Source organism: Balaenoptera physalus (assembly GCF_965194825.1).
Source record: "Balaenoptera physalus genome assembly, chromosome: 7".
Classification (NCBI taxonomy): domain Eukaryota; kingdom Metazoa; phylum Chordata; class Mammalia; order Artiodactyla; family Balaenopteridae; genus Balaenoptera; species Balaenoptera physalus.
Window position 1 is genome coordinate 90,374,458 of NC_138886.1, and position 12,079 is coordinate 90,386,536.

Consider the following 12,079-nt stretch of genomic DNA (forward strand, 5'->3'; position numbering starts at 1 on the left):
AAGAATTTTCACTTTTACAAAAAGAAGGTGAAAAGTGAAAATAGCGTTTGGGGTTTGTTTTGCAGCGAGACATCACAGAGGCAACATGCACCCTGAGCAGTGAGAGTGGCACCACCAAGCTCCTACCCCAGAAACTACACTCAGCATCTCAGCATCAAAACTGCCATAGCTTTGAACTGTGTCTGTGAGCATTTGTGCTGTATCTTGATTTATTTTGTGCATCCGTTAGCAAAATGTGTCCTGAGGTAACTGCTTCTTTGCTTTACACCATTTTGACTTACAAAAGGTTTCATTGGAATGCTTTATTTTCGGATAGAGGGGGGGAAACTGTATTTGAAAATTTCATAATAAAAACCACTCAAAAAAACTAGGAACAGAAAGAAATTATCTCACCATAATAAAAACCATATATGGACAACCCACTGCAAACATCATACTCCATGGTGAAAGACTGAAAGCGTTTCCTGTAAGATTAGGAACAAGGTAAAGATGCAGCTTTCACCACTTCAATTCAACATAGTACTGAAAATTCTAGGTACAGCAGTTAGGCAAGAAGAAGAAATAAAAGGCATCTAAATTGGAAAGGAAGAAGTAAAATTATCTCTGTTTGCAGACGGTATGATCTTAAATGTAAGAAATCCTAAAGATTCTACAAAAAAACTGTTAGAACTAATAAATGTATTCAGCAAAGTAACAGGATAACAAGTCATCACATAAAAATTAGATGAGGACGCAGAGAAGATGGCGGAAGAGTAAGACGTGGAGATCACCTTCCTTCCCACAGATACAGTAGAAATACATCTACACGTGGAACTGCTCCTACAGAACACCCACTGAACGCTGGCAGAAAACGTCAGACCTCCCAAAAGGCAAGAAACTCCCCCCGTACTTGGGTAGGGCAAAAGAAAAAAGAAATAACAGAGACAAAAGAATAGGGACAGCACCTGCACCAGTTGGAGGAAGCTGTGAAGGAGGAAAGATTTCCACGCACTAGGAAGCCCCTTCGCGGGCGGAGACTGCGGGTGGCAGAGGGGGGACGCGTCAGAGCCGCGGAGGAGAGCGCAGCCACAGGGGTGCGGAGGGCAAAGCGGAGAGATTCCCGCACGGAGGATCAGTGCCGACCAGCACTCACCAGCCCGAGAGGCTTGTCTGCTCACCCGCCGGGGCGGGCGGGGCTGGGAGCTGAGGCTCGGGCTCAGGGATAGCAGGGAGAGGACTGGGGTTGGCGGCGTGAACACAGCCTGAAGGGGTTAGTGCACCACAGCTAGCCGGGAGGGAGTCCGGGAAAAAGTCTGCAGCTGCCGAAGAGGCAAGAGACTTTTTCTTCCCTCTTTGTTTCCTGGTGCGCGAGGACAGGGGATTCAGACCGCTGCCTAAACTAACTCCAGAGACGGGCGCGAGCCGCAGCTATCAGCGCGGATCCCACAGCAACAGGGGCGCAGAGGAAAAAACGGAGAGATTCCCGCACAGAGGCTCGGCGCCGAGCAGCACTCAGCAGCCCGGGAGGCTTGTCTGCTCCCCCGCCGGGGCGGGCGGGGCTGGGAGCTGAGGCTAGGGCTGCGGTCGGATCGCAAGGAGAGGACTGGGGTTGGCGGCGTGAACACAGCCTGAAGGGGTTAGCGCACCACAGCTGGCTGGGAGGGAGACCCGGAAAAAGTCTGCAGCTGCCGAAGAGGCAAGAGACTTTTTCTTGCCTCTTTGTTTCGCGGCGCGCAAGGAGAGGGGATTCAGAGTGCCGCCTAAACGAACTCCAGAGACTGGCGCGAGCCACGGCTATCAGCGCGGACCCCAGAGACGGGCGTGAGACACTGGGGCTGCTGCTGCCGCCTCAAAAATCCTGTGTGCGAGCACAGGTCACTCTCCACACCGCCCCTCCCGGGAGCCTGTGCAGCCCGCCACTGCCAGTGTCCCGTGATCCAGGCACAACTTCCCCGGGAGAACACACTGCGCGCCTCAGGCTGGTGCAACGTCACGCCGGCCTCTGAGCCTCAGGCTGGTGCAACGTCACGCCGGCCTCTGACACCGCAGGCTCGCCCCGCCTCCTCTGTACCCCTCCCTCCCCCCGGCCTGGGTGAGCCAGAGCCCCCGAAGCAGCTGCTCCTTTAACCCCGTCCCGTCTGGGCAGGGAACAGACGCCCTCAGGCGACCTACACGCAGAGGCAGGTCCAAATCCAAAGCTGATCCCCAGGAGCTGTGCGAACAGAGAAGAGAAGGGGAAATCTCTCCCAGCAGCCTCAGAAGCAGCGGATTAAAACTCCACAAACAACTTGATGTGCCTGCATCTGTTGAATACCTGAATAGACAATGAATCATCCCAAATTCAGGAGGTGGACTTTGGGAGCAGGATATATTAATTTTTCCCCTTTTCCTTTTTTTGTGAGTGTATATGTATATGCTTCTGGGTGAGATTTTGTCTGTATAGCTTTGCTTTATAATAGCTTTATTTTACTTCACTATATTATAGCCTCTTTCTTTCTTTCTTTCTTTCTTTCTATTTTTTCTCCCTTTTACTCTGAGCCGTGTGGACGAAAGGCTCTTGGTGCTCCAGCCGGGCATCAGGGCTGTACCTCTGAGGTGGGAGAGCCAACTTCAGGACACTGGTCCACAAGAGACCTCCCAGCTCCACGTAATACCAAACGGCAAAAATCTCTCAGAGATCTCCATCTCAACATCAAGACCCAGCATCACTCAATGACCAGCAAGCTACAGTGCTGGACACCCTATGCCAAACAACTAGCAAGACAGGAACACAGCCCCATCCATTAGCAGAGAGGCTGCCTAAAATCATAATAAGGCCACAGACACCCCAAAATACACCACCAGACGTGGACGTGCCCACCAGAAAGACAAGATCCAGCCTCATCCACCAGAACTCAGGCACTAGTTCCCTCCACCAGGAAGCCTACACAACCCACTGAACCAACCTTAGCCACTGGGGACAGATACCAAAAACAACGGGAACTACGAACCTGCAGCCTGTGAAAAGGAGACCCCAAACACAGTAAGATAAGCAAAATGAGACGACAGAAAAACACACAGCAGATGAAGGAGCAGGGTCAAAACACACCAGACTTAACAAATGAAGAGGAAATAGGTAGTCTACCTGAAAAAGAATTCAGAATAATGATAGTAAGGATGATCCAAAATCTTGGAAATAGAATAGACAAAATGCAAGAAACATTTAACAAGGACGTAGAAGAACTAAAGAGGAACCAAGCAATGATAAGAAACACAATAAATGAAATTAAAAATACTCTAGATGGGATCAATAGCAGAATAACTGAGGCAGAAGAAAGGATAAGTGACCTGGAAGATAAAATGGTGGAAATAACTACTGCAGAGCAGGATAAAGAAAAAAGAATGAAAAGAACTGAGGACAGTCTCAGAGACCTCTGGGACAACATTAAACGCACCAACATTCGAATTATAGGGGTCCCAGAAGAAGAAGAGAAAAAGAAAGGGACTGAGAAAATATCTGAAGAAATTACAGTTGAAAACTTCCCTAATATGGGAAAGGAAATAGTTAATCAAGTCCTGGAAGCACACAGAGTCCCATACAGGATAAACCCAAGGAGAAACACGCCAGGACACATATTAATCAAACTGTCAAAAATTAAATATAAGGAAAACCTATTAAAGGCAGCAAGGGAAAAACAACAAATAACACACAAGGGAATCCCCATAAGGTTAAGCGCTGATCTTTCAGCAGAAACTCTGCAAGCCAGAAGGGAGTGGCAGGATATACTTAAAGTGATGAAGGAGAAAAACCTACAACCAAGATTACTCTACCCAGCAAGGATCTCATTCAGATGTGATGGAGAAATTAAAACCTTTACAGACAAGCAAAAGCTGAGAGAGTTCAGCACCACCAAACCAGCTTTACAACAAATGCTAAAGGAACTTCTCTAGGCAAGAAACACAAGAGAAGGAAAACACCTACAATAACAAACCCAAAACATTTAAGAAAATGGGAATAGGAACATACATATTGATAATTACCTTGAATGTAAATGGATTAAATGCTCCCACCAAAAGACACAGGCTGGCTGAATGGATACAAAAACAAGACCCATATATATGCTGTCTACAAGAGACCCACTTAAGACCTAGAGACACATACAGACTGAGAGTGAGGGGATGGAAAAAGATATTCCATGCAAATGGAAATCAAAAGAAAGCTGGAGTAGCAATTCTCATATCAGACAAAATAGACTTTAAAATAAAGACTATTACAAGAGACAAAGAAGGACACTATATAATGATCAAGGGATCAATCCAGAGGAAGGTATAACAATTGTAAATATTTATGCACCCAACATAGGAGCACCTCAATACATAAGGCAAATACTAACAGCCATAAAAGGGGAAATCGACAGCAACACAATCATAGTAGGGTACTTTAACACCCCACTTTCACCAATGGACAGATCATCCAAAATGAACATAAATAAGGAAACACAAGCTTTAAATGATACATTAAACAAGATGGACTTAATTGATATTTATAGGACATTCCACCCAAAAACAACAGAATACACAGTTTTCTCAAGTGCTCATGGAACATTCTCCAGGATAGATCATATCTTGGGTCACAAATCAAGCCTTGGTAAATTTAAGAAAATTGAAATCATATCAAGTATCTTTTCCGACCACAACGCTATGAGACTAGATATCAATTACAGGAAAAGATCTGTAAAAAATACAAACACATGGAGGCTACACAATACACTACTTAATAACGAAGTGATCACTGAAGAAATCAAAGGGGAAATCAAAAAATACCTAGAAACAAATGACAATGGGGATACGACGACCCAAAACCTATGGGACGCAGCAAAAGCAGAGCTAAGAGGGAAGTTTATAGCAATACAAGCCTACCTCAAGAAACAGGAAACATCTCGAATAAACAACCTAACCTTGCACCTAAAGCAATTAGAGAAAGAAGAACAAAAAAACCCCAAAGCCAGCAGAAGGAAAGAAATCATAAAGATTAGGTCAGAAATAAATGAAAAAGAAATGAAGGAAACAATAGCAAAAATCAATGAAACTAAAAGCTGGTTCTTTGAGAAGATAAACAAAATTGATAAACCATTAGCCAGACTCATCAAGAGGAAAAGGGAGAAGACTCAAATCAATAGAATTAGAAATGAAAAAGGAGAAGTAACCACTGACACTGCAGAAATACAAAAGATCATGAGAGATTACTACAAGCAACTCTATGCCAATAAAATGGACAACCTGGAAGAAATGGACAGATTCTTAGAAATGCACAAACTGCCGAGACTGAACCAGGAAGAAATAGAAAATATGAACAGACCAATCACAAGCACTGAAATTGAAACTGTGATTAAAAACCTTCCAACAAACAAAAGCCCAGGACCAGATGGCTTCACAGGTGAATTCTATCAAACATTTAGAGAAGAGCTAACACCTATCCTTCTCAAACTCTTCCAAAATATTGCAGAGGGAGGAACACTCCCAAACTCATTCTACGAGGCCACCATCACCCTGATACCAAAACCAGACAAAGATGTCACAAAGAAAGAAAACTACAGGCCAATATCACTAATGAACATAGATGCAAAAATCCTCAACAAAATACTAGCAAACAGAATCCAACAGCACATTAAAAGGATCATACACCATGATCAAGTGGGGTTTATCCCAGGAATGCAAGGATTCTTCAACATACGCAAATCAATCAACATGATACACCATATTAACAAATTGAAGGAGAAAAACCATATGATCATCTCAATAGATGCAGAGAAAGCTTTCGACAAAATTCAACACCCATTTATGATAAAAGCCCTGCAGAAAGTAGGCATAGCGGGCACTTTCCTCAACATAATAAAGGCCATATATGACAAACCCACAGCCAACATTGTCCTCAATCATGAAAAACTGAAACCATTTCCACTAAGATCAGGAACAAGACAAGGTTGCCCACTCTCACCACTATTATTCAACATAGTTTTGGAAGTGTTAGACACAGCAATCAGAGAAGACAAAGAAATAAAAGGAATCCAAATCGGAAAAGAAGAAGTAAAGCTGTCACTATTTGCAGATGACATGATACTATACATAGAGAATCCTAAAGATGCTACTAGAAAACTACTAGAGCTAATCAATGAATTTGGTAAAGTAGCAGGATACAAAATTAATGCACAGAAATCTCTTGCATTTCTATACACTAATGACGAAAAATCTGAAAGTGAAATTAAGAAAACACTCCTGTTTACCATTGCAACAAAAAGAATAAAATATCTAGGAATAAACCTACCTAAGGAGACAAAAGACCTGTATGCAGAAAATTATAAGACACTGATGAAAGAAATTAAAGATGATACAAATAGATGGAGAGATATACCATGTTCCTGGATTGGAAGAATCAACATTGTGAAAATGACTCTACTACCCAAAGCAATCTACAGATTCAATGCAATCCCTATCAAACTACCACTGGCATTTTTCACAGAGCTAGAACAAAAAATTTCACAATTTGTATGGAAACACAAAAGACCCCGAATAGCCAAAGCAATCTTGAGAACGAAAAATGGAACTGGGGGAATCATGCTCCCTGACTTCAGACTATATTACAAAGCTTCAGTAATCAAGACAGTTTGGTACTGGCACAAAAACAGAAATATAGATCAATGGAACAGGATAGAAAGCCCAGAGATAAACCCACACCCATATGGTCACCTTATCTTTGATAAAGGAGGCAAGCATATACAGTGGAGAAAAGACAGCCTCTTCAATAAGTGGTGCTGGGAAAATTGGACAGGTACATGTAAAAGTATGAAATTAGAACACTCCCTGACACCATGCACAAAAATAAACTCAAAATGGATTAAAGACCTAAGTGTAAGGGCAGACACTATCAAACTCTTAGAGGAAAACATAGGCAGAACACTCTATGACATACATCACAGCAAGATTCTTTTTGACCCAGCTCCCAGAGAAATGGAAATAAGAACACAAATAAACAAATGGGACCTAATGAAACTTAAAAGCTTTTGCACAGCAAAGGAAACCATAAACAAGACCAAAAGACACCTATCAGAATGGGAGAAAATATTTGCAAATGAAGCAACTGACAAAGGATTAATCTCCAAGATTTACAAGCAGCTCATGCAGCTCAATAACAAAAAAACGAACAACCCAATCCAAAAATGGGCAGAAGACCTAAATAGACATTTCTCCAAAGAAGATATACAGATGGCCTAGAGACACATGAAAGAATGCTCAACATCATTAATCATTAGAGAAATGCAAATCAAAACTACAATGAGATATCATCTCACACCGGTCAGAATGGCCATCATCAAAAAATCTAGAAACAATAAATGCTGGAGAGGGTGTGGAGGAAAGGGAACACTCTTGCACTGTTGGTGGGAATATAAATTGATACAGCCACTATGGAGAACAGTATGGAGGTTCCTTAAAAAACTACAAATAGAACTACCATACGACCCAGCAATCCCACTACTGGGCATATACCCTGAGAAAACCATAGGTCAAAAAGAGTCATGTACCAAAATGTTCATTGCAGCTCTATTTACAATAGCCAGGACATGGAAGCAACCTAAATGTCCATCGACAGATGAATGGATAAAGAAGATGTGGCACATATATACAATGGAATATTACTCAGCCATAAAAAGAAATGAAATGGAGGTATTTGTAATGAGGTGGATGGAGTTAGAGTCTGTCATACAGAGTGAAGTAAGTCAGAAATAAAAAACAAATACAGTATGCTAACACATATATACGGAATTTAAGGGAAAAAAAAAAAAAAAGGCCATGAAGAACCTAGTGGCAAGATGGGAATAAAGACACAGACCTACTAGAGAATGGACTTGAGGATATGGGGAGGGGGTGGGGTGAGATGTGACAGGGTAAGAGAGTGTCATGGACATATATACACTACCAAATGTAAAATAGATAACTAGTGGGAAGCACCTGCATAGCACAGGGAGATCAGCTCGGTGCTTTGTGACCATCTAGAGGGGTGGGATGGGGAGGGTGGGAGGGAGGGAGATGCAAGAGGGAAGAGAAATGGGAACATATTGTATATGTATAACTGATTCACTTTGTTATAAAGCAGAAGCTAACACACCATTGTAAGGCAATTATACTTCAATAAAGATGTTTTAAAAAAAAATTAGATGAATTTCTATACAACAATGAACAATCTGAAAAGGAAATTACAAAACAATTCCATTTACAATACCATCAAAAAAGAATATAATACACAGCAATAAACTTAATCAAGAAGGTAAAAGATATGTACAATGAAAACTACAAAGCATCACTGAAAGAAATTAAAGAAGATATAAATAAATGGAAACACATCTCATGTTCATGGATTAGGAGGTAATGTTATTAAAATGTCAATATTACCCAAAGCAATCTACAGGTTCAATGCAATCCCTATCAAGATCCCAATGAGGTTTTTTATTTTAAAAATAGAAAATGCCATCCCTAAGATTCATATGGAACCTCAAGGGATTCCCAATAGCAAAACAATCTTGAAAAAGAACAAAACTGAAGGATTCATATTGCCTGATTTCAAAACTTATCTCAAAGATACAGTAATCAAAACTGTAGTACTGGCATAAAAACAGACATACAGATCAACGTAATAGAATACTTAGAGAAGCCAGAAATAAACTTTCACATATATGGTCAAATGATTTTTGACTAGCATGCCAATACCATTCAAATTGTGCTGGGAAAACTGGATATCCACATGCAAAATAATGAAATTGGACCATTACCTAACATATACAAAAACTAACTCGAATTGGATCAAAGGTGTAAACATAAGACCTAAAACAATAAAACTCTAGGAAGAAAACGTAAGACAAAGCTTCACGATATTGGATTTGGCAATGATTTCATGGATATATTCAATACCAATGGCACAGGTAACAAAAGAAAAAATAGACAAATTGGACTTCATGAAAAAAATTTTTAAATGTACATCAAAAAACACTATCAACAGAGTAAAAAGGCAACTCACAGAATGGGAGAAAATATTTGTTAATTGTATATCTGATAAAAGATCAATATCCAAAATATATAGAGAAACTCCTAAAACTCCACAACAAAAACCCAAACAACCTGATTCAAAAATGGGCAAAGGATTTAAATAAACATTTCTCCAAAGAAGATATACAAATGGCCAATAAGTACATGAAAAGATATTCAACATCACCTATCATTAGGTAAATGCAAGACGAAACTACAGTGAGGTACCACCTCATACCCATTAGGATGGCTACTATCAAAAAAGAGATAACAACAAGTGTTGATGTAGATGTGGAGAATCTGGAAAACTTGTGGACTGTTAGTGGGAACGTAAAATGGTAGAACCACTGTGGGAACCAGTGTGGTGGTTCCTCAGAAAATTAAAAATAGAATTAACATATGATCCAGCAACTCCACTTCTTGGTATATATCCAAAGAATTGAAAGCAGGGTCACAAAGAGATATTTGTTCACCCATGTTCATACCAGTATTATTCACAATAGCTAAAACATGGAAGCAAACGAAGTATTTATTGACAGATGAATGGATAAGTAAAATGTGGTATATACAATACAAGAAAATATTACTCAGCCTGAAAAAGAAAGGAAATTCTGCTATATGCTACAATATGGATGAAACTTAAGGATATTATGCTGAGAGAAATAAGCCAGTCACAAAAAGATAAATATGTATGATTCCATTTATATGAAGCAATAGAGAAGTCAAATTCGATGGAAACAGAAAATAGAATGGTGGCTGTCAGGGGCTAAGGGGAGTTGGGAAATGAGAAGTTATTATTTAACGGGTATGGAGTTTTAGTTTTACAAGATGCAAAGAGTTATGGAAAGGGATGGAGGTAATAGTTGCACAATATTATGAACATTATACTACTGATATGAACACTGAAAAATGGTTAAGATGATACATTTATATGTATTTTACTGGAACTGAAAAAAAAAAAAAAAAAGCTTGGTACACAGGTCCTAAACTTCTTTCTCCATCATAGTGAAAAGAAACTTTATATTAAATCCAAACACCTTGGACTCTTCCGACTTTCTCAACTTGATCATTGAGGAGACTCAGATTACATGGATAGTCTACATACTATCCTGAGCTAAAAATGACATACTGTGGCCAGTAAAGAAATCATCTTTCATCATGGTGCTTCCTCAGACTTTCTGAAGTGTATAAAATCATCAACGGTCTAGTTAAAAAGTAGATTCCGACTCAGTAGGTCAGGGTTGGGCTGAAATCTGTATTTCTGTTCAACCCAAGTGATGCTAAAGCTTCCAATCTGTGGAGCACCCCTGGAGTAGCAAGCATTCTGATACATTTACACCCTCACTTGCGGAGGAACATATTTGTTCCCTGTTCACCTACTTCCCTCTCCTCTTCTCTCTTACTAGTTACAGCTTCCTCTACCTTCATGATGCCTTCCAACATGCATGCAAACATTTTCTTTAGAACTCCTCCTTCCCAATTTCAACCAACTCTTGTCCAGTTAGTTCAGGAAAATCTTATTCTCTCTGCATCTATGTCAAATTAGAATTGACTAAAAAATGAAGACAGTTTCTGCTTTTCAAGCAGCTTGCAAGCTTGAGACAATAGGTACATAATTAACTGTCATGGACCCCCTTCTCTCCTTCTCCAGTTAAGCAAAGTGCCTGGGCTTTGAAGTTTGATTTTTGGATTCCAATCCAGCTCTAACACTTACCTTCTCTGAGACTTCAGGAAAGCAACTTAATTTCTCTGAGCCTCAGTTTCCTAACTCTAAAACGGGGTTAACAACAGCACCTAACTCAGAGGATTGTCGTAGGTATTAAAAAGAGATGATGTACGTAAAGACGTTTGCATCTCTCAGTCTAGCACTTAGTAATAGACAGACCATGGCTATTGGTAGTAACAAAGACGTTATGATGCCACCGCTCTATGGTAGACGGCACTCTTCAGTTATTTCTACCTATTAGTGCATATGGCTCTGTTCGCCTTTAAACAGGGAGTTCCCCCACTTCCTTTACAGGAATGCTTCCCCTCCTGCAGTATATGACAATCACCTTCGCAGCTTTTGCCAAATTCTCCTATAGACTACATTGCGTAGTCTTCTTTATATCAACTTACTCTTTTACCTAAATTATTTCTCAAAGGAATTTCGTATCACTACCGTAAGCGAAAAATCAGTATCACTTGCCACAGTTAGGTGACTCATAAAAACAAATACCATGAAACCAGAGTTTTTAAATTCCAACTAGATACTGCTGCCCACTAAAGCCAAGATTGCTAAGGAGATAAGCAAGACTTTCACCTTGATAGTTACTAGCAAGAGAACACCTTAAAATGAAATGAAAGGAAACACCTTAAATGAAAACACCTTCCCCATGAGTGTGATTAAATCAGTTAATATATGGTAATACGTTTACAACGGGGTCCACGCGTGTACTCATCCCTCTCAGCCCTGTTGGAACAGACAGATAACGAGTTCCCGCCCACGTCTGGTGCTCGGGAAAAGTCTGTGGGGAGGTCCGGGGCGCCTGGAGTAGAGATCTTCACCCTTCCCACTGGGCCTGAGGAAGGCCACGTACCGAACTCGGGAGGTGTCTTCCCCGGGAGCCGGCGGCTCCACGCACGCCCGCCTCAAAGCGGTGATCTCGGCTTCCAAAGCGCGGGCCTCAGCCCGCTGAGAATCCATAGGGCGGCGCTAACGGGAAGCTGCCTGACAGAGGCGCGCCACGTCCTGTTCTTCAAGCCTCGCGCGCTGCTGGCGTGGACCATCCCGGAACTCGGCGGGGGAGGCAGGGGAATGACGCGCGATTCCCGCGCTTATAACCCGCGCTCGCAAGCATCCCAGCCTCGTTGCCATCCCTGCTTACTATTCCACAGCTGTCCCCCAGCAGTCCCTACGCTTCAAGAGAGTTGACTCCCTCGAACCCAAAGCCCGAGGGTATACCTACCCACCCCGACTTGGTGCCGCCTTGGAGCAACCAGGACGAGCAAGTCACAGAAGAGGAGGTTCCGGGAGCACTTAAGGGGTGGAGTCCCTTTATTT

The 12,079-nt window shown here is 41.6% G+C and overlaps 1 protein-coding gene across 4 annotated transcripts in view; it reads right to left on the reverse strand.

The window, feature by feature from the left end:
• Positions 1-12,046, reverse strand: part of CENPP (centromere protein P) — a 236,977-nt gene extending 224,931 nt beyond the window's left edge. For 2 of the 4 annotated variants that reach the window (XM_082469886.1, XM_082469885.1), the window contains exon 1: positions 11,616-11,978. In XM_082469886.1, coding sequence (XP_082326012.1) covers positions 11,616-11,722 — 107 coding nt within the window. In that variant the 5' untranslated portion in view covers positions 11,723-11,978. The other 2 variants (XM_082469888.1, XM_082469887.1) reach the window with 2 other exon arrangements.
• Between the last annotated feature and the right edge of the window lie 33 nt (positions 12,047-12,079).